The 24,683-nt window shown below is 63.3% G+C and overlaps 1 protein-coding gene across 2 annotated transcripts; it reads right to left on the bottom strand.

The window, feature by feature from the left end:
* Nucleotides 1-1,073: 1,073 nt before the first annotated feature.
* On the bottom strand, nucleotides 1,074-8,260 carry Spdef (SAM pointed domain containing ETS transcription factor). 2 transcript variants are annotated; one of them, XM_027943491.2, is made up of 5 exons: nucleotides 7,858-8,260; nucleotides 5,599-5,796; nucleotides 3,636-3,683; nucleotides 3,379-3,525; nucleotides 1,074-1,252 (listed from the first exon to the last, which is right to left on the bottom strand). In XM_027943491.2, exons 1-5 carry the CDS (start codon nucleotides 8,258-8,260, stop codon nucleotides 1,074-1,076), a joined length of 975 nt encoding a protein of 324 aa, XP_027799292.1. The 2 variants fall into 2 exon arrangements, with proteins under 2 accessions (XP_027799292.1, XP_027799293.1); XM_027943492.1 differs by lacking the exon at nucleotides 3,636-3,683.
* Between the last annotated feature and the right edge of the window lie 16,423 nt (nucleotides 8,261-24,683).

The raw sequence follows: 24,683 nt of genomic DNA, 5'->3' as shown, positions 1-24,683 counted from the left end.
AAAGAAGCTAAGGGAGCTACTTGCTCAGAAGAATGGACGGTGGGGCTGGTGTCCCCCCAAATAAGCTCAGGTGCCCACACCCCTCCCCGGCAATGGGCGCAGCTCTCATAGATTCTTACTGGGACTCACAGCCCTGCGGATGGTGCTGCTGTGGCCTTCAGGGGACAGAAACTTCAAGGAAGCAACCTCTCTCTCCTACCATCTGCACAGAGCCAGTGTCCCATAAAGGGACTGAAGTGCCCACCCCTCTCCCCTGTCCACTACGCTGCAGGTCTGGCGGCCTCAGTTGGCCTAGCAGAGATCAGGGCCCTGGGCTCCCTGCCACTGTCACTGGCTGCAGAGGACGCCCCCCTTCTCCACAGGACACAGGTGGAGCCCCCTCGGCCCCGGCCCTACCTCCTGCCCTCAACCCATCAGGAGGGAAAGATGAAGTGGCCGGTTCCAGACTCCCCTGGTCCTGGGGACTCACGGTCCATCTCACACAGCTTCTATCCAGCAATGCCAGCCCAATGCCACCTCCCCCAGGAAGCCTCCCCCACCACCCCAGGCCCCTGGGACCACAGCCTTTGGGCTGCAGATGGCCTCCAGGCTGCGCCATTCACTTCCACGACACTGGGGACCTGTCAGTTCACTCATGTCTTTATTATCCACTCCTGGGGTCACGTCTGACCCCCCAACTCAGGACGCACCACGGAGGCACGGTGCGGAGGTGTGGCAGGGGATGTGGCAGGAAGAAGCGCAGCCCTGCACGTGAACTTGGCCAAGTCCTTGCCATTCTGTGGGCTCTGCTCCGCAATTCTGGGGTCAGAGGCTGGGTGGAAGGAGGCTCTCCCTCTCCCTCTGTCCTCCAGGGGACGACGCACGTGAGCAGTGAGGCCCTAGGAGGAAGCACCCCCACCCAGGGGTCCAGGAGAGCTCACTGTGGCCCTGGGATCGAGGGGCCATCCCCTCCCTGACCTTGGCCAGCAGCACACCGCCCGCCTGTTCTACCCAGGCTCAGGCTCTGGCCGAGGCAGAGGCCGGCGGGCGAGAGGGCCCTGAGGGTGGTGTCAGGCCTGGGCCCTCCGCAGCCCTCAGATGGGGTGCACAAACTGGTAGACGAGGCGCTGGGAGACGTCGGGCTTGCGGATGATGCCCTTCTTGTAATACTGGCGGATAGAGCGGCTCAGCTTGTCGTAGTTCATGGCGGGCCGGTTCTTGCGGATGCCCCACAGCCGGGCCACCTGGGCAGAGTCCTCGATTTTGAAGATGCCTGGGGGAGCAGAAGGGCCCACGGACAGTCAGTGTGAGTGTGGGGACAGCAGCAAAAGGCCAGATCAACAGGTCAGTCTGCAAATCAAGGGAACGGGGACCCTGGCTCCCTTCAGCTCCAGGCCTGGGGGGGGGGGCAGGCTTCGGGGACTGTAACACCCCTGCCCCTGTGTTGCTGAGGACTAAAGGAGCCTAGGACAGGCGCCACAGCCCCCACGAATGGCCGAGGAGTCTATGCAGGCTCCAGCCTCCCAGTGTGGTCTGGGAAATTGGTGGGGTCTTTGGGGATCCGCGGGTCTGGCCCTTGTCACCACCGGCCACTCCTGTTGTGGAGATGGCATAGGATCCTGGAAGCCCTGCTGGGCCCCTTTCTGTGTCTGTGACACACTTGGCAAGATCTCTGGGCCCCTGTCACCCACCCCCCTGGACTTCCTACTCCTGAAACGGCCTCTGCCGTTCTCTGATGTCCCAGCCACACAAGGGTGGCCAGAGAGCAGGTCTGGAGCAGTCCCCAGGCTGGAGCCCTGGCCCTGCTGAGGCTCTTTGCCCCTGTCTATGGGAGGGGGTGGCAGTGGCCACCATGGGGTGGAGTCCTTACAGCAGTGTTTAGAGAGGAGCCTGAGGAAGGGCCCCGCGGGACAAGCATTCCATTGTCACCACCCTCAGTCCTCATCCTGAACCCTCCTGCCCAGGCCCAGGCCCAGGCCCGGCCAGCACGCCCTCTCCAGGGAGCGTCCCCAGGGCTCGTCCCTGGTCTCCAGTGCACACAGAGGCCAGCACACCCTGCGCAGGAGCACTGCCCCACCACGGCTCGTCCCTCTGCCCTCCTCTGAAGTCTTCCTGGACCGACACAAGTGATCCCCTCCTTCTTAATACAGTCCCCAAAAGGTCCCCACAAAGCCCATTTCACTGCTATTTTTCATACAAGACTGTGGGTCCCTTGAGGACAGAGTGTGGCTGTGCCCTCCCCAAATCCTCAGGACACTATGATTCTCTGTAAGTGACTGAGCACAGGCACAGTCAGGGTAGGCCTCCATGAGGCCCAGCCTCCCACAGTCAGGCTCCTTGGTTCTAGGTGTTGAGGGACACACGCACTCGCCATCTAGCCCTGCGCTGTCCAATACGGTGGCCACCAGGCACTGGTGGCTGTTGAGCACTTGAACTGTGGCTGTCCACATTGAGATGTGCCCAGAGTGTGAAAGACACACTAGGTTTTAAGACGTAGCCCAATGCCTCAGAAATTGCTTGTTTGTTACACGTTGAAATCACAGTAACTTACACCAGCAGATTAAATACAGGCCGAGCATCCTGTGAAATTCTTGGGATCGGAACTGTTTCAGATTTTGGAGTTTTTAGGATTTTGGAATATTGGCGTACACTTTACCCACTGGACATCCCTCATGTGAAAACCCCAAATCTGCCTCCCTCCTCCCCTCTTGGGGCCTCTCCTGAGTCACCAACTCCTCTCCTTGTCCCACAGCGGCCTGGAGGGAGCAGATTTCAGATTTTTGAATTAGGGATGCACAACCTATATTATTAAAATCAAATCTGTTTTTATTTTCCTGTCTACATATATCTCTTTTCTTTTTGCAGAGCTAGGGATGGGACCCAGGCCTCAGGCATGCTACATCGGATCCATCCCAAGCCCCAAATTTACATCTTTTTAAATATTCCAAAAGGCAGCTGCTAGAAAATTCAAGTTACAGCCAGGCATGGTGTCACACGCCTGTAATCCCAGCTGCTCAGAAGCCTGAGACAGGAAGATCTTGAGTTCAAAACCAGCCTCAGCAACTTAAGGAGGCCCTAAGCAACTCAGTGAGACCCTGTCTCTAAACTATAAGAAAAAGAGCTGGGGACGTGGCTCAGGGGTTAAGTTCCATATGGGATGCACATGGTGTCTGTTCCTGGGCATCTTTAGTCTCCTCAGTGACGCTGTGATGTTTTGAGGACAAAGGCTGAGGCTCCTTCTCAGCAAGCACTGTGCAATTTCTGAGGATCCTAAACAGGACAGAGTCTAACCAGGAGACAGATGAGGTCACCATGGCAACCAGACCCTCCGTGGCAAGTTTGGTATCCAGGGTGAACGTGGGGCAGCCCCTCCCCACCCCAGGGCGCCCCCTCTCTCACCCTTCTCCTTGTTGAGCCACCGGATGAAGCGACCATAGCTGTGGGGCTTGAGCAGCAGCTCCTTGAGGAACTGCCACAGGTGGATGGGCTGTCCGGAGCAGGACGAGTCCACCTCGCTGTCGGTCCAGCTCTCCTCGCTGTTGGAGGCTGGTGGCCAGGGAGGGGCGATGAGTGGGCAGCTGCAGCAGCAGCCATCTGTGCCTCTGCGGCCCCTCAACCCACCCGCGCCCGGGGCCTCCCTGCCCTGCCTGGCTCACCGCAGCAGTGAACGGCGCCCGGGGAGGTCCTCTCTTTCATCCAGGCCGCTGTGGGACAGGGAGAGAAGGTTGGTGACCCAGGAGAGGCCCCAAGAGGGGAGGAGGGAGGCGTGTGGGTAGGATTATGGGGGGTCCCTGTGGCTCCCTGCCTCCTGCCAACGTGCACAGTCAGGTTGCTTTTCCAGGAGCCGCTGGGTGAAGGGTAGGGTTTCAGAGCTAAGCCGGAGGTGGAGGCCCTGCCTGTGCTGAGATGCAGGGGCCACGGAACCCCCCAGAGGGCCTTCCCTCTTCCTGGAGGGGCGGGGCACCCCTGCGGAGGCCTGGCCTGGAGTGGGTGTGAGGTCTGCACCTTGCTCAGCGCAGGGCATCGTAAACACCAGCTCCTGCCCTCCAGCTGCCAAGTGCACCAAGCAGAGCCACCCCCAGCTCTCCACCTGGCCCTCTGGTCTCTCCTGGGTGAGGCAGCTGGCTAGTGACCAGGAGGTCACCACCCACCCACCAGGGGCCTGGGCTGGGCAGGCACGGGTCTCTGATGGAGTTCTGAGCGGGGCCGGTCCCCGTATTCATTGCAGGCCCCTAGGGACAGGTCCGGACTCACTGAGCAAGAACCACATCCTCCAAAGAGCTGATCTGCACAGGACACAGTGGTGTCCAAAGAGATGGGGACAATTTAAACACGCAGGGGTTGACAAATGGCCACCAAAGGAACAGGGCAGCTGTGTGTCTGCTGATGGGAAGCAGGTCCGACACACTGGAGCCAAGAGCAGTGTGACCCACAGGATTCCTTATGGATTTTTTTAAAATACTGTTTTAGTTGTTGGTGGACCTTATTTTACTTATTTATTTATCTGTTTGCTGAGAATCGAACCCAGGGCCTCGCATGTGCCAGGCAAGGGCGCTACAACTGAGCCACAACCCCAGCCCATGGGTTTGTTTTTTGAGCATTAAAACTACATTCGTACATTTGCTTGAAGATGCATAGACTTTCTCAGGAAAGATACCCCGGAAACTGGTGACAGTGGCTGCCACTGGGAAGCACTTAGCATTAAGGCCGGGGCGGGGGGGGGGGGGGGGGGGGGGCTTACGCTCAAAATATACTATTTACTATTTTCATCATGGTCTTGATTTAAAAAAAAAAAAAAAATATATATATATATATATATATATATATATATATATATATATATATATATTTTAGTTTAGTTGGACACAATACTTTTATTTATTTTTTAAATCTTTATGGGGTGCTGAGGATCAAACCCAGGGCTTTGCACGTGCTAGGTGAGCGCTCTGCCGCTGAGCCCCAGCCCTTATTTTCTTTTTTTCAATGATGCTTGGGGATTGGAACCAGGGCCTTGTGGACATGCTAGGCCCACGTTCTACTGCTGAGCTACACCCCAGACCTTTTCTCTTTTTTTTATTTTGAAAGAAGGTCCCCCTAAGTTACTGAGGCTGGCCTCAAACTTGTGATTCTCCTGCCTCAACCTCCTGAATTGCTGACCTCAAACTTCCTCCTGCCTTAGCCTCTGGAGTCGCTGGGATCACAGACGTGTGCTACCCCGCCCGCTTACTGCGATTTTTTTTTTTCTAAATGTGCACATTTGTTACTTCATGACTTCTTTAATGGAAAATAAAGCAAAATAAACAAATTTTTAAAAAGTAAAAAGAAGGATTTCTCGCTGTCCTCAGTCACCCTCGGCTCTGACACCCTGCGTCCCCTGGTCTAGCCTTCTACCTTTTCCCTTCCGTGGGCTACAGCTCTCTGCCCCCCACCAGGCTGGGGCTGCTAAGTGGGTGAGATGCCCGGGGCCCAGGGAGGCTCCTGTCCCTGGGTAGAGATTCAGAGGGGGGGTTTGGTTTGGGCGGTCCCGGTCCAGGGCCATCTCTTGGCAGCATCCTGGCCTCACCCGCCCACTCGGCACCCCCCGCTTGGCTCCCCGAGGGGAGCCCCACGGCCGCGCACCTGATTTCCAGATGTCCAGGTGGGCGTGCAGCACGTCCCCGCCCAGGGGGGAGCGCTGGCGGAACTGCTCCTCGGACAGGGCGCACAGCTCCTTGCCGCCCAGGTCCTGGAAGGCCCTGCCCACGGGGGGCAGGCGGTACTGGTGCTCGGTCCACAGCAGCCACTTCTGCACGTTGCCGGGGCTCCAGCCCACAGGGTCTGCGTGGGAAGGGCCCCTCAGCTCGGGCTTGGGCACCACCCACGGGTGCCCCACCCACAGCTGATTCACCCATGGGAAACTGTGGCCTCGGGCCATGCGTGCCTCGGATGGGGACAAGCCAGACTTAGACAGGCCTGGGGGGGGGCCCTGTGGAAGCAGGCACCCCAGGAAGGAGGGGACGCAGGGGAGGAGCTGGGCAGAGAACCAAATTTGGCTCAGGGAAGGGCCTGGCCTCTGCCCGGCCTCTCACCCAGGCCTCGGTCCCCTCGGACCCCTCCGGCCTCCAGAGGACCTTTCAGGACAGCCCCAGCCCTGGCAGGGATGGTGACAATAAGCTAGAGACACCAGAGCTTCTCCCTAGACGCCTCTTGCCTTCCCCAGACCAGAGGAAAACCTAACCAGGAATGCAGGTGACAACCCCAACACCATCCCCGTCATCTTACAGAGAAGGACACTGACCCAACACCTCACAATGGGCGGGCTGCATAGTAGCTGCTCAATGCACGTGTGTGGAAGAAAGAAGTGACGGGGGCAGGGCGGTGATGGGGCAGCTACAGGACTCGGGCCAGGAGGGGCACACCGGCTAGGTCCCAGTCTCCCGTGGGAACTACCCTGGAGGGAGCCCGGGCTGGGTACAAAGATGGACGCATCCAAGGGAACACCATGGCCCGAGGCCGTGCTCCAGCAGGTGACCTGCAGGCTAGGCTGCTCCCGCTTCATAAACCCATTTTCCTCCCGAGGTCAAAGCAATTTGTTTCTGTCCCCATTGTTCTGAGAGTGCGTCCCTCCCAGGCCTGGTATGGGGGAAGAGGCGTCCTGGGAGAGGCTCTGCGTCGGGGCTGGCACAAGTGTTGGATATGGTAAGATGGGGGTGCCCCTGAGTGTGGGCACCATGTGGGACGCTGGGGAGCAGGGCTGGGACAGAGGGATGTGTGACGACCCCCCTTTCCCTTGTGAAAGCTGCAGGGTGAATAGGGACGCTCAAACGTGAGCCCCCAAACAAAAGTGCCAGGGGGACGATTCACCAGGGACGAGCCCCACGGCATCAGCTCCATGACCACCCCAGGCCCGGCGCACACATGCTCGTCCATGAACCTCATAGTGACCTCTGTGTTAAGTCACCACTCGGTTCCCCAGGCCTAGAACAGGGCTGGCCTGGGAAGAAGCACCTGTGGTTGAATTTGTTCCACAGCTGTTTATTGAGCATCTGTTATGTTGAGGGTGCTACCCTAGGAACTAGGGCTCTGGAAATGAAGAAACAGAGGAAAATCCCTGCCTTTGTGGAGTGCATATCATAGTGGGGGACACACAGTCAACAAGATAGGAAAGAAGCAGCATGTCAGACGGTTGGGCCCGCTGTGAGAGATCTAAAAAGAACTATGAGAGATAAGGAGAGTCAGAACATAGTCAGCAATTTCTTTCTTTCTTTCTTGGTACTGGGGGTTGAACTGAAGGATGCTTTACAACTGAACTACATCCCCGGATTCTCTATCCTTTTCATTTTTTTTTTTTTTTTTTTTAATTTTGAGACAAGGTCTTGCTAAGTTGCTGAGGCTGGCCTTGAATTTGCAATCCCCTTGCCTCAGCCTCCCAAGTTGCTGGAATTGTGGGCGCGTGCCACTGCACCTGGCTGTGGGCAACAATTCCAATAGAGGGACCAGAGAAGGCCTCATTGAGGGGGTGTCTGTCATCAGGACCTGAAGGAGCCCAGTAGGTATTTGAGGGAAGAGTATTATTCTATGGTGAGGGACCAGCAGGTGCAAAGTGGTGAGTGTCATGGGAACAGCAGACAGGCTGGTGTCGCTGGAGCAGAGTGAATGAGAGGACAGCAGAGATGAATCCCAGAGGAGGTGGGCCAGGTGACAGAGCCTGAATTCACTGGGGACACTGGGCAGAAACCCTCCCAGACCTGGCTTCAGCTGATGTGCCTTGTGGGCTGACTGTGTGAGGAGTCCCAGCGTCCCTGGGGCCGCCTGGGGCTGGGGCAGGTGGCCTCATCCCGTCCAGTGGTGCCCACCCTCCTCAGCCCTGCCCTGCCCTGCCCAGGGAGGCCCGCTCACCTGCGGTGATGCTGAGCAGCCTGCAGGCCGTCTCGATGTCCTTGAGCACCTCGCCCACCACCATGGACTGCACCTGCTCCAGCGAGTGCTCCTCCAGGGCCAGCGCCCCCGGCACCAGGTCCAGGCCGCCCCCCGGCGCCTGGCTGTCGATGACCGGGCACTGCTCGGGCTCCTCGGGCGGCTCCTCCCGAGCGCTGGCCGGGGGCCCTTTGGCGGCCCAGGTCCCCTCCTCGGGGTAGAGCATGTCAAAATAGGAGAGGTAGAAGGCGGACAGGCCCTGGTCGGGGGTGGCCGGGCGGCGGGGGCTCCAGGCCCGTCTCTCGGGCGCCGCCCCCTTCTCCAGGCCGTCGGGGGGCAGCAGCAGGCAGCCGGGGGGCGCGGCGCTGGGGCTGGCGCTGCCCATGGCGCCGGGGCTCGGGCGGGCGGCGGCGCCTGCGGAACGAGAGGCAGAGTCAGCGTGGACCGTCCCGGGGCCGCTAAGCCGGTTAGGGACGAGGCCGGTGGGCAGTGGGCCCGGCCTGGGGGCTGGGCTTCTGGGTCACTGGGCAGCGAGGCCAGGGCCGGCGGGAACCTCGGCCAGGTGGGAGGCGCAGGAGGGCCGTGGGCAGCGCCTCCCCTGCGGCCGGCTCAGAGCAGCCGAGGTTCTGACCGGCCAGTCCCCCCGACGGCTGAGGAGCCCCACTGGGCAGATGAGCAGAAGAAGGGCTGGACTGGAGCCCTTGATGTTCAGCCTGTCCTGCTCATCTAACCTGAATCTTTCCTGCTGTAGCCAAGGTGTTTTTTTTTTTTTTTTCTTTTTAAATCCTGCCTTTTAAAATTTTGTTGATTTTTGTTTCCATGCTGGGGTTGGACCCATGCCAGGTGGGTACTCTGCCACCAAGCCTCACCTCCCCTGTCCTTCTATGCCGCCCTTGGCAGGGTGTGGAAGGAGGAGGTCACCGAAGGCTGCCTGCATCACCAGCCCCGGGAGACAAGAGAGTCCCTCCCCAGGGTGGAGACAGGAGCCCCCGCAAGTTGGGAGCTGTCCCTTCCCCTTCCCAGGGGCTGTCGGGGTGTGAATGGAGTCACAGGGAGCGGCTCTAAGACACCCCCCCCACCCCCGCGTCCTGGTTCCCCCCCTGCCTCACCCTTCCTTGGAAAGCGCTGCCCAGGGCCCCCCAGCTCCCCGGCCCTCTGGGGTGGTGCCCAGTGCTGGGCTTTCCTGGTGGGTGACCGGGTGGCTCCAGAGAACAAGAGGGCCCTCGGCATCTCGATGCCCCCTCCTCACTGCTGCCCCAGGGCCCCCAGCCCCCGCTGGCCTTGGCACCAACTCAGAAGCCCCCCACGGCCAGCTGCCCGGGCCGCATCAGACCACCCGGCTCGGGGGGCAGGGACTGAAGAGGTGGGTGTCCCCTAGGACACCAGGCTCCTGGGGACAGTGGGTGATGTGTGGGCCCAAGGCTCAGCACACATCCAGACACAGGTGGAAGGTCACCCAGGTGCTGCGGCAGAGGAGGAAGGGAAAGGACAGGAGGGACGGAGGATGACCAAGGGGCCAGGGCCGGGGACTTGCCCCCTCCCTCCAGGCCGTGCGGATGTTAAAACCAAGGGTCTCAGAATGTGGCGCCCGGACCAGCAGCAGCAGCAGCAGCGCCTGGGAACTGGGTGGAGCCCCGAATCCTCAGGCCCCCTCAAAGCCAGAGTCGGGAGCCCTGGGGCAGCTGGCGCCCACTCTCTGGGCCTCTGAGAGTTCAAGTTTGAGTTCCGTTTCTTTTTGCACTGGGCCAATCCAGGGGCGCTTACCCACCGAGCCACATCACAGCCCTTTTTATTTTTCATTTTGAGACAGGGTCTCACTAAGTTGTTGAGGCTGGGCTTGAACTTGTGATCCTCCTGCCTCAGCCTCCTGAGCTGCTGGGATCACAGGCCTGCGCCACCGTGCTTGGCTTGAGTTGCCTTTTTTAAAGGTATCTGGCCGGCGGGAGGAGGAGACTCATCTGAGGACTGATAGCTTCTTCCAAGGCCAAATTTATAGGAGTTCACTCCCAGCGTGGAGGGCGTGTGTTTCCCGGCCCATCCAGTGTGGACTGACCTGCTCAACCTCAGTGTGCGCTTGGCCTTTGCCCCTGCAGATGGAGCAAGGGAAAGAACCTGGTTTGAAATGATATCCCTTCCTCTCCAGGGAGCAAAACTTGGTGAATGGGGCCCAGCTAGAATTTCAGCGCCCTCTACCCATTCCTCTTACTCAGTGCCCAACCTTCCCAACCTTCCATGGCAGCCCCACAGTTTCCTGCGGTAGCGAGAGTGCCAACAGGAGAGAAGGGTGTTCCCTTTGATTCTAACTCTTCCTTTCAAGGGCTCCTTTAAGTGACAAGGAAGAAGAGGTCAGGGTGGGTGGGGTGGGCAGGGACAGGGGGGCTGGTGGTGGGGGACAGAGGGCAGGTCTGGAACCATTTCAAGTCCTTCTGTGCAAACACTCATGTGTGCCATGGGCCCATGCTATTTACCCAGGCCGCGCCAACAGCCCTCGGTGCCCCTGGGTCCCCACCCCAGCCTGTGCCCACACCCTAACCCTAGGCAGCTCCACCCCCGAAGAGCCCCCACACTTTCTCCTTCACCTCCCGCGAGCCTCCCGCCCCGTCCACGTCCTCAGAACCCCCTGCCTGCCACGTTAGGGCAGCCTCTGCCAGCTCCCTGGGCCTCCTGCCAGGGAGGCCGCTTTCCCAAGAAACAGGAGGCTTCTTCCCTCGTGACCGCCTGTTTGCTCAGCCTTGGCCGCAGGTGGGAGGGGAGGCCACGCCTGGGGTCCAGGGCACCACGGCGGGGGTCGGGGGGTGCTGGGCGGGGTGGGGGCAGCACTGGCTGTTTGGGATGTACAACGCGTCCTCACCTCGGCCAGGGGTCTGCACCGCCCCGTGTCGGCCCCTCCCCGGGAGAGAGAGCCTAGGGCCCTATTCTCATCCCACCTTGCCCGGGGAGAAGTCGGGGTGCAGAGAGGTGAATGACCCAAATGCGGGTCCTTTGACTCCTAGCTCAGGGCTCCCTCAGCAGCGGGGATCCCCACCCCTCCACGCCCCACACCCCGCTTCTTCTCACCCTGAACCCCCCCAGGAACCTGCTGCCCACTAAGCCTGGGTCCCAGTTCTAGCACTTTCTGCTGAAACCCAAGTTAATGGTTGACTGCGGTGGAGGAAGGTCCCCCCGGCGGTCCAGGTCTGAGGGGCCTGGGCTGGCTGGCCAGGGGGCAGGGCTGATGAGCCCCACCGGGGTCCTGGCGCCCCCACCCCCAGGTTGCAAGCTGGCTCGGGAGAGGAGAGTTTGCTGCACAGTGAGCCCCTCCCCAGTGCTGTCCCCAGGGTGTCCACTTACTACCCAAAGCCAGGGGACACACACGCAAGGACCCTGACCCATAGGCACAGACAGTGAGGCTGGGGGACTGCAGCTGGCCCGAGGTCTACGTGGTCGTGCGGGACTCTGACCACGGGATGAGGAGTCCCGGCTCCTGCTCCGACGTCCCCCCCCCCCCCCGGGTCGGGGTCCTGTTCACCTCCTGATCACCTCCACCCCACCCCGGCCCCCCACTGCACCTCACTGTCAAGGTCATGCCTTCCAGCACCCTTGATCATCTGCTCCTCGGGTCAGGAACCTGGCCTGCTCCCCACTGCCCGCCTGGCCCCGGGGCTGGGCCATCTCTGAGTCCACCTCTCACCCAGCCTCAGAGCCAGGGGCCACATGCTGTCACATGCTCAGACTGTTTTCTAGGTGGGAACAATCCGGCCACAGTGGGAAGGAGTCCCTGTGCTGGTCTCTGGCAGGGTCTGGCCCAGAACCAGGGGCCAACATGGCGACCCCACATTCAGACTCAAGGAGAAAGGCATTTCCCACCGGGTCCCAGCGCTTCAGTCACAACTTGGCTCTTTTCACCTGCGTCGTTGTCCCCCGACCAGGTTGCCCCTTCCTTCCCACCACAGTCAGCTGCAGCGCTCCTCCCGCGGAGCCCCTCACAGCCCCTTCCAGCTTCCCGGGCCTGCACTGTGGGGTGGGGCAGGTTGGCATCAGGATAGGTCCCCAGTGGAGCTCCTCGTCCAGAGAGAAAGCTGGGCCCAGAGAGTGGTGGGAAGTTGCCCACGGTCACACAGCAGAGCCAGGGCCAGACCAGGGGCCTCCTGACATCAGGGCCCCTGCTCCATCGGCCTGGGGTCCTGGTGTCTGCCAGGCCCTGGGGACGCAGGCCCAGCCCTCCCAGCTTCCCGAGTCGCCCCCAGCCCGCGTCTCCTGAGTGATGCCTCCAGTTCCCAAACCGCGAGCTGATCCTTGTGGATTAAGCCACCGTCAGGATTAAGGATCAGCATGTCCGGCCCCCTCCTGCCCCCGAGCCCCCGTCCTCCCTGAGACAAAGAAAGTATGGCAACAGCTGGTGGAGGCCAAGGCCCAGAGACGGCCATCCCCAAGTCCATCTGCCGCCCGCAGTGGCAGGGTGGCTGCCAGGGGGATTAGCCCCTGGGCCCCTTCGCTTGCTCCTCACTGTCCCCCAGGAAGCCAGGCCAAGGAAGAGGCCGAGGGACCCAAAGGCAGGTTTGTGCAGCTGTTCCCGTGTCCTCTCTGCCAACTCTCTGGGGCCAGAATGTGCCCTGGAGCCCTGCCTGTGGGTCCCCACCTCCCATGCAGCCTGCTCCTCTCCTGGGAATGAGTCCCCTGCAGTCCCCTGGAGTCCCCTGGAGGCCCTGGCGTGGCCTGTCTTCCACACCCTGCGGATTGTGGTGTGGGGTCAGCATGCCCGGGCCCAACCAGGACACTGGAGCCCAGCCCAGGCCCCTGGAGAAGGGCACTCAGGAGCGTGGGCGGGGCAGGTGACAGCCACCCACCCCTCTGGCTCCCTGCTCAGCCCCCAGCCAGCCCAGGCGGAAGGGAGGGTCCCCTGGCTTCCCTCTGCAGCCCCCGGCCCAGAGTCAGCCGCCCCCCTTCAGCCCCTGAGCCAGGGTCGGGGTTTGGGTGGGGGTTGGGGCCCCGCCGACAGCCACACGGCCTGGGCAGGGGTGCCTGGGCCAGCGCCCCTACACCACGCACCCCCTTCAGCTGGTCAGCACCTTGGAGAGAAGCCGGCGTGTCCCAGGCCGCTGCCCACAGCCCACTGGGTGGCCGCCCGGCTTCTCTGACCTCCGGGCTCAGGCCCCCGCCCCCTCTCCTCGAGGCCCTGCCGACCCGGGGTGCCCCAGGGTCCTTCAGAGCTGCCCCCCAGACCTTAGCACCCGCCCCTCTGCCCGGGTGCCAGCCTCTGCCCACTGGGGAGAGTGCCCTGGGGCCTGGGCAGGTCCAGGATGGGCTTTCCCTCCAGCACCCACTGTGGCCATCCCACGCTCCTGCTGCCTGTCCTCAGGGCCTCGGGGCAGAGGGGACGGAGGGTCCGTGGGGTGGGGAGGGACCCACCTGCCCTGGATGCAGCAGGAGAGGAGGGCGGGGGCTCCCCCTAGGCCCTGGAGCCCACCCCCCTGCACCCCAGGCAGGCCACCGACTGCGACCTGCAGGAGTCCTGCTCCGTGGGAGGGTCCCCCTGGGGCTGGGTGTGCAGAGAGGCCATGTAGGGATGGGAGGGTGGGTGGGGGCAGGGGGGAGGGCCAGGTCACAGGGACTGGGGCCCAGGAGGTGGAAGGGGGCAGGGAGGACACCAGGGAGACCTGGCCTCGTCCACTCTCCCACCTCCCGCAAGGGCTCTGCGGTCCCACCTCTCTGCACGTCCCTGGCCCCTATGCACCCCCTTGCTGACCCGGCTTCCAGCTCTCGGGGCCAGGCGAAGGCCAAGCCAAGTAAACGTCCCCGGGCAGCCAGCATCGTCCCCACCTGACAAACAAGGGCGCTGTGACCTGCTGTGGGCATGTGGCCGTGTGCCACTGAGCAGGGACTTGAAGTCAAGACTCAGGTCTGCCTCTGTTCAGAGGCCACGGGTGGACGGGCACTTCTCACCCCTCCCGCCACCTGCCCACCGGCCCCTGCAATCACAGCCCCACAGTGGTGACACTTGTGGATCTGGGTGGCACACGTGCCTGCAGCCTGAGGGACAGGGACCCACCTCATCCAAGTACACCCTCATGTTGAGTTTGCTCCAAAGATCAGATGTGACCTCAGCCTTTGGAGACGAGGAATGTCCTGCAGTGACCCACTCTGTGTGGACCCTGGGTGGGTCCTGGATCCTCTCTGAGCCTCAGTCTCCTCTTCTGAGCTCTGAGGGGGTGGGTCATCTCCTGGGACTTTTCTGGCCCTGGTCCTGACTGGGCTCTCCAACCCATGACACCCACCTTGCCCCTCGGCCTGACTTTGGGGATTTAGAAGGAAGATGGTGGAGACATGGTGCAGGCCCCAGGGACTCCCCTGCAGTCAGAGACCCGATTCAGGGCCGGGGATCCCCGTGTCCCTGGAGTTTGTGTCCAAGCAGGGCCGTCCACGGAGGCCTGTCAGCCCGGCTCCCATCCAGCCGCACCGGCCCCCGACCTGCTCCGGTCAGCCAGGACCCCCGCCCAGGGTGCTGGGGGAGTAGTGGGGCCGCGTGGAGACAGAACCCAGCTTCCAGACCCTTGGAATCTTCCAGAAATTGCAGTTCACTCCTTCACTCTGCTCTGGTTGAGCTCAGACCCTGTGTGTCTGTTTCTCAGCCTCCCAGTCAAACCCCTGGGTCCCCGAGTCCACCGTGCCCTGGTGACATGTGGCTGTCCCTCCTGTCTCTAGCACAATCCCACTTCCCCTCTGCTCTGAACCCCACAAGCCCTCCTGGGGGGCAGCTCCCTCTTCCCCACGCTGCTCAGGCACCAGGGCTGAAAGGTCCCCCAGGTGTCCCCCAGGGACAGGCCCAGCGGGGCAGCAGGAGGTGCAGGAGCCTGTACTGTCTCAGGGGCACATTCGCAGGGGCAGTCCGCTCGACTCCTCCTCGAGGCCCAGCACAGAGGGGGGACAGAGGCGGGGGTCTGTGCCCTCTGGACGGGTCAAAGGAGGAAAGGAGCCCGGAGCCCTGGCCGGGCCACCTCACCTCCTGACTTGGAAGGGGCGTCTGAGCAAGGCGAAGGCCACATAGCAGGACACGGAGAGTCCAGAATAAACTGTCCCGAGATGCTAAGGGGAGAACTGGGGATGGCACTAGGACCCATTCCGAGCCAAGAAGCGGCGGTGGACACATCCTCTTAGTCCTGGGGGATGGCTGTGCTGGAAGTGTGGGTGGGAGAGCTGGATCCTGGCAGCCCCTGTTGAAGTCCCAGGGCTGACCCTGGCCAGGGCGGTCCCTCCAGCCCCTTCTCCCCAGTCCCAGAGCCCAAGGTGGGGGTGTGCCGCCGTCCTGGCAGAGTCCAGGGAGGCCTCGCTGTCCCTCTCTTCCAGGGGGTACACAGAGGTCCCTGGCTGGCAGGAGGGTGGGAGGTGGGAAGAGGGACCCACCCCCCGCTGAGAGGTGGGAGGAGACGGTGGCGGGGGCACCAGGCCTCCTGTGGGAACATGCAAACGAGCCGCACACCGAGTTAAATGTCAGGAAGGGCCCAGGGCGACGAGGCTGGGCCGGCACAGTTTGCTTTGGGAAGAGTTGCTCCACCTGACGGTCCACTCACCTGGCCCTGGTGCAGGGATGGGGGTAGGGAAGAGGGTGGGGACAAGGGGAGGGTCCCACAGCGGCTTGGAGCTTGCCCCCTGCTCTCCTGTGCCTCCACCAGGGGCCGTCAGCCTGTTAGATGGGCTGTCACCTGCCTGGCTTGCGGGGGTTGCGAGGACCCAGGGGGCGTGTGACCGGAAGCTTCTGACCCACTCACCCCACATCAGTGAGGAGATCCCTGGCAAACGCGGCTGCCCCGAGCCAACTCCTACGCAGCCTGCAGAGCCCAGTCCCTTTGTGCCCTGCGCGAAGCCCCCTTCAACAGGGGCACCCACAACCCTTCAGCCTTCGCGGGCCCAACTCAGGGGGGCCTCTGTCTGCATCGGCCTCAACTGACTTCCCCGGGTCCCCCCAGCCGACCCCAGGTCACTGAGCCCCAAACTGGGCTCTGTCTGCTCCGGGGCCGTCGATGCTGTACGCGCAGCGACAAGTGAATTCTCCTGGTTCTTCTCACTGCCAGCGCCACCCTTTCTGAGCATCCATTGAGCACCTACTGGGTGCAGCCCTATCCCCTCAGGCTTGGTTGACAAGGAACCCCGTCTCTAGAGGGTTCTCGGGAATGAGTGTCATCGTTTTAAAACGGACAACACGAGAAGTCCAGTCTGGAAGGAGCCGCGTCTTGGCCTCTGGATGTCCCCTAGTGCCTGGCCCGAGGAGACCCTTGCGCACTCGCCAGGCGCAAAGGGGAGGCCCCGGCCAGGGACGCCTGCTCTCCACACCCAGCTGCCCCGTGGGCTGAGCCTCTGGCTGTCAGCCCCCTGTGGCGGCTGGTGGCAGGCTCCGCGCTGGCCAGGCCTCTCCGCCCCAGTGGGCCCCCACCTTGGGCCGGGACAGCTCGGGCCTGTTTGCTTTGTCACTCAGCCGAGCAGCTGGTGCCGGGACGCCGGGGGCTTTACTGGGGTGCTGTGAGGCTGGGAGGTGGGGGCGGGAAATGAGCCCTGGCCCCAGCCAGGGAGGAGGAGGACCACGCAACCATCGTGAGGGGACTGTGGCCTGGGGACTGGGCTGCTGGGTGGCCGCAGCTGGCAGGTGAGGGGAGGGGACCTGGGTGGCTCCACGGGGGCTGCACGCGCAGCACACACGCTTGGCCAGCCTCAGGGACCCCTGCCTCGGGCCCCAGGTCCCCACCTGGCCATCCTACGGCCCCTTCCCTCCACCCAGGCGCCTGGCACACCTTAGGGACGAGCACCTTCAAGGTCCCCACCCGACTGCTTTCTTTGTCCCCCAGACCCCAGACTCAGCCTCCCCGGACTCCGAGTGCCAGGGGCTTGCTCCCCAGGGACCCAGTCCCTGTGGGCCTGTCCCTCCTGCCCCACCTGGACCCCAGCCCTGGCCCTGAGCCTCAGGCCCACTGTGGCAGAGCAGCTGGGCTGGCGGTGACAGAGACACCCCCTCCCGGCTGCCCGCCCTCAGTGCAGAGCCCACGCACGGGGCTCCCCCAGGCTCTGGCGGGGCCCAGGGAGGCCAGCAGGGCAGAATGTGGACAGGGACAGGGGATTCTGCGGGCAAAGGGACCGGGTCACTGCTGCCTGGAAGATGAGCCCTGAGCTCGCACAGTGTCCCCCCGGGGTCCGCGGCCTCCCCGCAGCAGGCTCTGCCTCCCGCCAGACTCACCCGTTAGCCTCCCGGTGCCCAAGGAGTCGTCCACTGCAGTGCCAGCCTCGGGGCCAGGAGCAGGTGTGGGCAGCTGGGGCCACCGCCGTGTCTCAGCCAGGCATTCGCGGGGCCAGGGGGACCAGGAGCCAGGAGAGCTGGGGCAGAGACGGCCCTCAGGTGGCCACCACGGCCCGGCCACCCTCAAGGGGCAGCCGGTTGAGGACTCAGGGCCGCACACCTGCAGGAGGGTCCCCGGCCTCGGCCCCGGGCACCTACTGACACTGTGACCACCCCAGCCCGAGGGGCTCACGGGGTGGAAGGCATGGGCAGCTGCTCGGGGGACCGGGGACGGTGGCCGGCAGCGTGGACACCAGCGAGTGCAGGAATGTGCCGGGAGGAAGTGGGCAGGTGAGGAGTGGCCAGCGGCCACCCTGTAATCCTTCCTGATTTACCTGAGCAAACACGCGCCCGCCTCCCTAGGGCGCAGGCCACCGTTAACCCCTGCCGCTCCCCGCTGGCCCGGTGCCCGCGCCCTGCCCCGGGGACCCACTCACGCACCTGCACCCCAGGGCAGGGGCTCTCAGAGGGACAGCCAAGGGACAGCCAAGCCAGCAGCAGTGGAATCCAGAGCCCCCCGAGCCCTGATGGGGGCTGCTGGGCACCAGGGGTGGGGACGGCCGGGGAGGTCAGCGAGGGCTTCCTGGAGGAGGTGATCTAAGCTCCTGGGCCAGGGATGGAGGGGGCTCCGGGGGGCTGGGGGGCCGGGGATTGAGACCCCTGCTACCCTGGGCTCTGGGTGGGCCTCCTGCAGGCCCCTCGCCGCCGTGGTGAGGAAGGGTCTGTAGCCCATGTCCCCAGCCCCAGGGTAGGGTCAGCCAGCACAGGTTGCTGTCCCACAGGCCCTGCGGGGTGGCAGCTGGACGGCTGTGCAGGCTGAGGGTACCCCACTCCAGCACCCCCACCTCTGAATGCCCCCCCTGCTCCGGGGGATCAGCGAGTTTCAGACCCTACTCACTGCTACTCTCTAACTTCAAAAGCCATCGTGGGACATGAAATATGAGGGGACAAATCAGAGCAAACCATGAAAACCAACAGAAAATGACTTAGGAAAAGTAATTGGTGGAGCGCGGTGGGCACACCTGGAATCCCAGGACTTGGGAGGCTGAGGCAGGAGGATGGTGAGTTCAAAGCCAGCCTCAGCAATGGCGAGGCCCTAAGCAACTCAGTGAGACCCTGTCACTGAATAAAATGCAAAATAGGGCTGGGGATGGGGCTCAGGGGTCGAGTGCTCCTGGGTTCAGTCCCCAGTACCCCCCGCAAAAAAAATCTTAAAGGAGCCCCCCTGTACCGTTTGTCGCCTTCTGTCCAGCTTCCCTGCCCCCCACCCGGTATGAGGGATTGACCCAGGGGTGCTCTACCCCTGAGCTACCGCCCCAGCCCTTTTCATTTTTACTTTGAGACAGGGGCTCACTAAATTGACCCAGGTGTCATCAAACTGGTGATCTTTCCGCCTCAGTGTCCCAATTAGCTGGGGTCACAGGCGTGTAGCACCACACTTGGCTCATTCTTTCTTTATTTATCCTTCCTCCATCTGCTGCCTGGAATGTGTCTGTGATAGTTGGCATGTGGCTGCCATCTTAGACCATGAGGATCGTAGAGCAGTGAACCGAAATGAGCCTGGGTCTCACTGAGGACTATATGAAACCCCTGTAGCAGCTTCAGAATGCCCACCTCAGGACTCCCCCCGCCCCTGGCACTGGATTGAACCCAGAGGCGCTTTATCACTGAGCCACATCCCCAGTCCTTTTCATTTTAATTTTGAGAGGTCTCACAAAAAATGCTGAGGCTAGCCTCAACCTTGTGCTCCTCCTGCCTCAGCCTCCTGAGCGGCTGCTGGGATAACAGACGTGGGCCACCACACCTGGCACTGGACGTTTCTGAGAGCGACACGGGTTCTCCTTTTGTTAAGTGTGGTCTGTTATTCAGAGATGGACGGATACGAAGACAAAACACTCTTGCAGTCAGAGGATCTGCCACGCTGGTGGCCTGGGAAGGGGCCTGGGCGTTTTACAGAAGACCTTGACCTTGAGAAGGCTGCCCCTTGAAGGCTGGGCCCACAGGGAGCTGCAGGCCAGGCTGGGCCATGCTGGGTGCACCTGGGCTCCACCACCCAGACCAGCGGGGGGCACAGCGAGCCCCTGGGGGGGAGAGGACCCACCAGGAGGGGGCGAGGTGGGGACTCCTCCGCACAGCAGGTGCTCGCCTGGGCGTTGGGATGGACCAGTGACGAGCCCACGGCGGGCTGGGGCCACCAGGGGAGGAGCACGGACGGATGCCACCCGGCCCCTGAGGGGAGGCTGGGGACACGCGCCTGCCCACACCTGGCCCACCCAGCCAGTGTCCTGGCTCTAGCTCGGGGTCGGGCCCAGCTCACACCCGGGTTCTGTCACCTTCCAGATTTGAGAGTCTGGGCAAGAGTCTGATGCCTGCTGGACGGTCCCCTCCCGGGACCCCAGGCCCCTCAGGGAGGAGGATAATGGGGTGAAGATGCTCGGAGCACCCGAACGCCCTGGCCCAGCGCCCACTCTCCACCCGGCAAAGCCCTCGTGTGTCGCACTTGTCACCTGACCCCTCACAGCACCTCAGCCTCCTGGTCAGTACTGCTGTGTCCCCGGCTGTGCCCCAGGGTCAAGGCCCAGGACCCGGGGTTACCAGGCCTCCGGCCTCCAGCCCGCAGCTCCCCAGGCCGGTCCCCTCTCTCGGCCTCTCTGGCCAGCCTCCGTCAGGTGAAACGTGCTGCCCCCAGTCCCCTCCCCCCAGATCCCACGGCCACCCCCTCCAGACGTGGGTCTGGTAACAACCCACGGGCCTCAGGTGACTCTGTGTTTCCTCCTACCTACCCGGGTGACACGTCCTTTCTCAACGTCGGGCTCTTCCAAACCTTGAGGGGGTAAGTGGGGCCCTGCCACATCCATTCTCTCCAACCCCCTGCCCATCAGTGGGGACCCACAGAGCAGGGGACAGAAGCCGGGTCTGCTCTGCGCTGGTGCCACTGAGGGTCATCGGTGTGAGTGCAGGTCACCCCCTGGGCTTTGTCACCTCCCTATGAGTACAGAGACTGTCCCAGCCCTGCCCACCCGAGTGGCCATTGTGACCAGGCAATGACAATGACACCTTGGAGAGAACCGACTGTCCGCCTGTCTGCCCGTCTGTCTGTCTGACTGCTCCCTAATCTCCTGCGCATCTCCCAGTTCCTGGGGCCCCTCCTGCCTGGTCCCGCCCTCCGAGGAGCCACAGCTGGGGCCATGGCATGGACAGGACAGGGACCCGGGACAGGGACCCGGGACAGGGACCCAGGCCGTCCCCGGGGAGGTGCCCTATGGCCCAGGCTGGCTGTGTCCACCTCCCGCCATCCCTGGGCCCCGCCGCCCACGCCCACGCCCATTCACCTGGGAGGCCATCTGAGGTGGCCTTGCCCCTCCCCAGGCCCAGGGCTCCCAGGGACCTGACCAGACAGAGCTGCTGCCCGAGATGAGGGCCAGCCCGGGGACCCCGCAGGCCCACCTGGGGGGACAGAGGGGACACACAGCCTCCTGGGACCCCTCTCGATGGTGGGGGGGAATGTCCCAAGACAGAGGGGCCCTGGCCTGGGCTCTGCCCCTGTGAACTAGGCCATGTCACCAGAGGGCCCCGCACACCCACTGAGGGCAGGCCCAGGTCCTGGGGTCAGCAGGGAGCCTGGGGGAAGGCCGCGCACAGGAGAAGTCGGGATGATCAAACTGTGTAGGACGACAGGAGGGGACGAGGCCAGGCTGCCCACCACCGGCTGGGACCGCGGAGCAGCTCGGAGGCCATGGCTGGGGCGACCTCCCCGGGACGGTGCACTGGAGCCCAGACGGGCAGGCGCCACGGCCTGAGCCCGGCAGCCCTCTGGGGTCCTGAGGGGTCAGGTTCAGCTCCTCCCATGTCTCAGCGGCCCACCGAGGCTGCACCCTTCCCTGGCCGCCGGCCACGTCCTAGACCTTTTGAGTTTTCATTTTGAGACAGGATCTCACTAAGTTGCTGAGGCTGGCCTCGAACTTGTGAGCCTCCTGCCTCAGCCTCCTGAGTCCCGGGATTACGGGCGTGGCCGCCACAGCCTCCTGTGCTCACCTCGTGAGGAAGCTGAGGTCCTGGGGGGTTCAGGGCTCGCCCTGTGAGGTGAGGGGCAGGAACCAGAACCAGGCGCTGCTCCGGGCCGCCACAGAGCCCCGCCCCGCATGGGCACTGCGACAGCCGCCCCTCCCGGCCCCCAGCGCACCAGGTGTCCCCCAGGCTGGCCGTGGGGGGTGGAGGTGGGGGGCCCACGTCACAGCACACACCCGGGAGCCGGCCACCGCCTTTCCCCCACTAGCGCAGAGCAGCGGGGCCTGCAAACCACAGGCCCAGATAAGAGCACAATCAGCCTGTTCTGCGCCCGCGGTGGTGGCGGGGCCGGGCCACCTGGTGGCGGGCAGTGGGGGAGGCCCGCAGCCTGGGCCCTGCTATCAGCAGCTCTCGCCTCCCCGGGAGCCCCTTTGAAATTTACCCACCTTATCAGGGCCTCAGCGGCCACAGCTCCCCAGGAGGGCCGAGGCCTTTGTGTCCAGCCGCTGCCTTCCGCCAGGAGATGACCGGGGGAGCAGGCCACCCCTAGTCACACGCAGGGACCGGGGCACAGTCGCTGCCAAGCAGGCAGCCCCCTCCCGCCTGAGCCAGTCACCCTCAGCCTGAGCCCTCCTTCCCTGGGGCCAGGTGGACAGTCCAGCTTCTCTCCCTCCTCACGCCCCAGGCTCCCTCCGAGCCCAGGCCTGTTATGTGCCCCCCACCGCCAAGTCACACCTTCAGCAAATGTTTATTGAGCACCTACTACACACCAGGTATGGGGGCCTGGCAGGGCCCGGGACCCAGCAATCTTGGTCCCCCGTGGAGCGGACATTCTCGGGCCGGGGACCAATGGTAAACACCCGGTGAGCAGGATCCAGAGTGTCAGGAGGTGAGCAGGGCCACTGTGGGCAGAAGTCAGGCAGGAAAGGAAGGAGGTCCGAGGACAAGGTTGGAGGTGTGCGCTTCCGAGGGGGTCCCTGCCTTTTCAGGCCGCATTCGAATCAAGATCTGAGGGACTCTGACCCCCCTCCCACCCAGGAGGCAGAGCCAGGGGGAAGGTGGAGTCCAAAGGGCTCCCCCACCTTTTATTTAAATTATTTTTTGGTAGTTGTGGGTGGACAGATGCCTTTATTTTATTTGTTTTCTGTCTTTACATGGTGCTCAGGATCCTGCCTCATGCATGCGAGGCAAATGCTCTGCCCCAGCCACAGCCCTCAGCCCCCAACAGGCTCCCTTTTCTGTGCGTTTCAGAGAGGGTGGTGAGTTGTCCAAAGTCACACAGCACAGTGACAGCAAAGCAGGAGTTAGCACCTAGGAGCTATGTGACCCTGTGAGGACCCTTTCCCCCATTCCTGTGCCTCAAAGGCAGGGACAGGGCACTGCCGAGGCACTGCCAGGGCCCTGCTCAGGACAGCTGTGGTCATTCTTAGAGTGGGGACAGGGTGGGAGTGCAGCCTGGGTCGTAGCCCGCTGAGGGGCTGAGGCAGAGGAGGCTCAGGCGCAGGCTCAAGGCTGCAGGGGGTCGTGATGGCCTGACTCCAGCAACCCAGGCTCCCCCACCCGCTCCCTGTCGCCTGGACCCCCACCCCTGTGCTCTCCAGGTGCCCCATGAGCGCACTGGTCCACCGGTGACAACCGCCAGGATTTGCTCTTCCGGGGGAGCCCCCTCTCGCCCCACATGGCCCCATGCAGGGTTCTGTCTGCAAGGGGACCAGGAGCGGGGGAGGAGGCACCGTCTGGGGGGGGGGGGGCTGTGAGGCCCGGTGGGCACCGGCTGGGGGCCACCAAGATGAGCTCTAAGGTAGAGGAGAGGGTGGCGGGGCCAGGATCGGTGGCCACGTCTATGATCCCAGAGGCTCAGGAGGCTGGGACAGGAGGATCTCAAGGCCTCAGCAGCTCAGCGAGACCCTGTCTCTAAATACAGCATGAAGTGGGGCTGGGGACGTGGCTCAGTGGTCGAGTGCCCCCAAGCTCCATCCCTGGTACCAAAGAGAAAGTGGCCTGCAAGTCACTGGGCCGCTGGTGAGGGTGGCCTTGGGGCCCTCGTAGGGATGTGTCCGGAGCCCGCAGAGTGGACGTTCCGCTGGGCTGCAGCTGGGGCAGCGGGGCTGTTGGGGACAGAGTCCAGCTCACTGTGCTTGGCTGCGTGTCCTCGGCAGGTCGCGTACCCCTCAGCCCCTTGGAGGGGTGTCGTGGGGGAGGACGCGGGGCGCACAGGGCCAGGTGGGTTCCAGCTGGTGGCCGAGCGTGGGGCGCAGGCGGCCTGGCCCTCAGCGTGTGCCCAGCTGTTCTGGGGACGGCTTTAGGGACTTGGTGCACAGAGGGCCACTGTGGTCCTTGGTTTGTGACACGGCCACAGGGTCCATCACGGCCCCCTCGAGATGTTCAATAACACAGAGCCCAAGGCCAGCCGGGTGGAGCCACTGCCAGCAGCGCTGACCCTCTGTCCCCCCCGCTGGCTGGTGCCATGGCTTGGGTGTCCCATCCTACAGACGAGTGTCCACCTGAAGAGGACGCTGGAGATACGCGGGGCCTTTCCAGGGGATCCAGGCAGAGCCCAGGATGGCGACGTCCCCGTGGGCCCCAGCGGCCCCCTGCCCTCTGCCACAGCTTAGAAGAGGGCGTCACCGACACGGGCTGGGTCCCTCCAGCCTGGAGGCAGCCCCCTGCTGGGCCTGGCACCCGGGACCTTGGGGTCCTCTCCTGTGACTGGGGAGACCACGCCCTGGCCGCACAGGAGCCGGGGCCCTGGGCAGGTCCGCTGGCCTCGGATCCCACGCCCCGCCCTGGCCTCCCCACACGACTTCCCAGACACAGTGACAGCCTGGGGGTTCCCAGACCTGGCCTGTGGCCTCGCCTGTGGCCAGGAAGGGCCACTTCCCCTGCAGGGCGGGACAGGGCGAGGCCTGGGCAGTGGAGCAGCCTCCCCCACAGCCTGTCCTGGACCTGCAAGGCGCTGCCACCCTGGAGGGTCTGCCAAGCAGGACAGACCCCTCCCCTCCGGGGACACGCGCAGGGGCACGACTGAGGGGCCTCAGACCCGAGGCACACACAGCCCTGCACCAGGCACCGGCTTCAACCTCTGAGTTGCCTTCCGCCAAGTATATAGTAGGTGCTCAATATGTGCTTCCTTCAACCAATCAAGAGGTAAAGGCTGGGCTGAGGAGGTGGCCACCGGGGCGGGACTGCGCAGGACAGCAGAGCCAGGGTCCGCGGGCAGGCAGGAGGCTGGGGTGGGGCCGACCCTCACCAACAACCCTCCGTGGCTCCCACCGGCCCATGGGAGGGGGAAGAGCTCACGAGGCACAGAAGCCACACAGCCACCGGGTGCCATCTCATTGCCACGAGTGCGGCCCAGCCCAGGAGCGGCCCTCTCCTCCCGGCAGCTGCCCCTCCTGGGACCTGGGCACATCCCGCGTCACCAAGTGGCCCTGCTCCGGGACAGGGTCACAGGGGGCAGGCGGGCGGTGGCCGGGGCATCTGCGGAGGGTGTGGGATG

This window comes from Marmota flaviventris, chromosome 6 (assembly GCF_047511675.1).
Source record: "Marmota flaviventris isolate mMarFla1 chromosome 6, mMarFla1.hap1, whole genome shotgun sequence".
Lineage (NCBI taxonomy): Eukaryota > Metazoa > Chordata > Mammalia > Rodentia > Sciuridae > Marmota > Marmota flaviventris.
Note: the sequence above shows the minus strand (reverse complement) of the source record. Positions and strands in the feature narration are given on the sequence as shown.

Coding starts and splice junctions, on each gene's coding strand:
- Spdef (XM_027943491.2), bottom strand. CDS start 8,260: ATGGGCAGCGCCAGCCCCAGCGCCGCGCCCCCCGGCTGCCTGCTGCTG. Junction 3,684..5,598: donor CCTGGACATCTGGAAATCAG/GTGCGCGGCCGT, acceptor CCTGTCCCACAG/CGGCCTGGATGAAAGAGAGG. Junction 3,526..3,635: donor GGGCGCCGTTCACTGCTGCG/GTGAGCCAGGCA, acceptor CCTGGCCACCAG/CCTCCAACAGCGAGGAGAGC.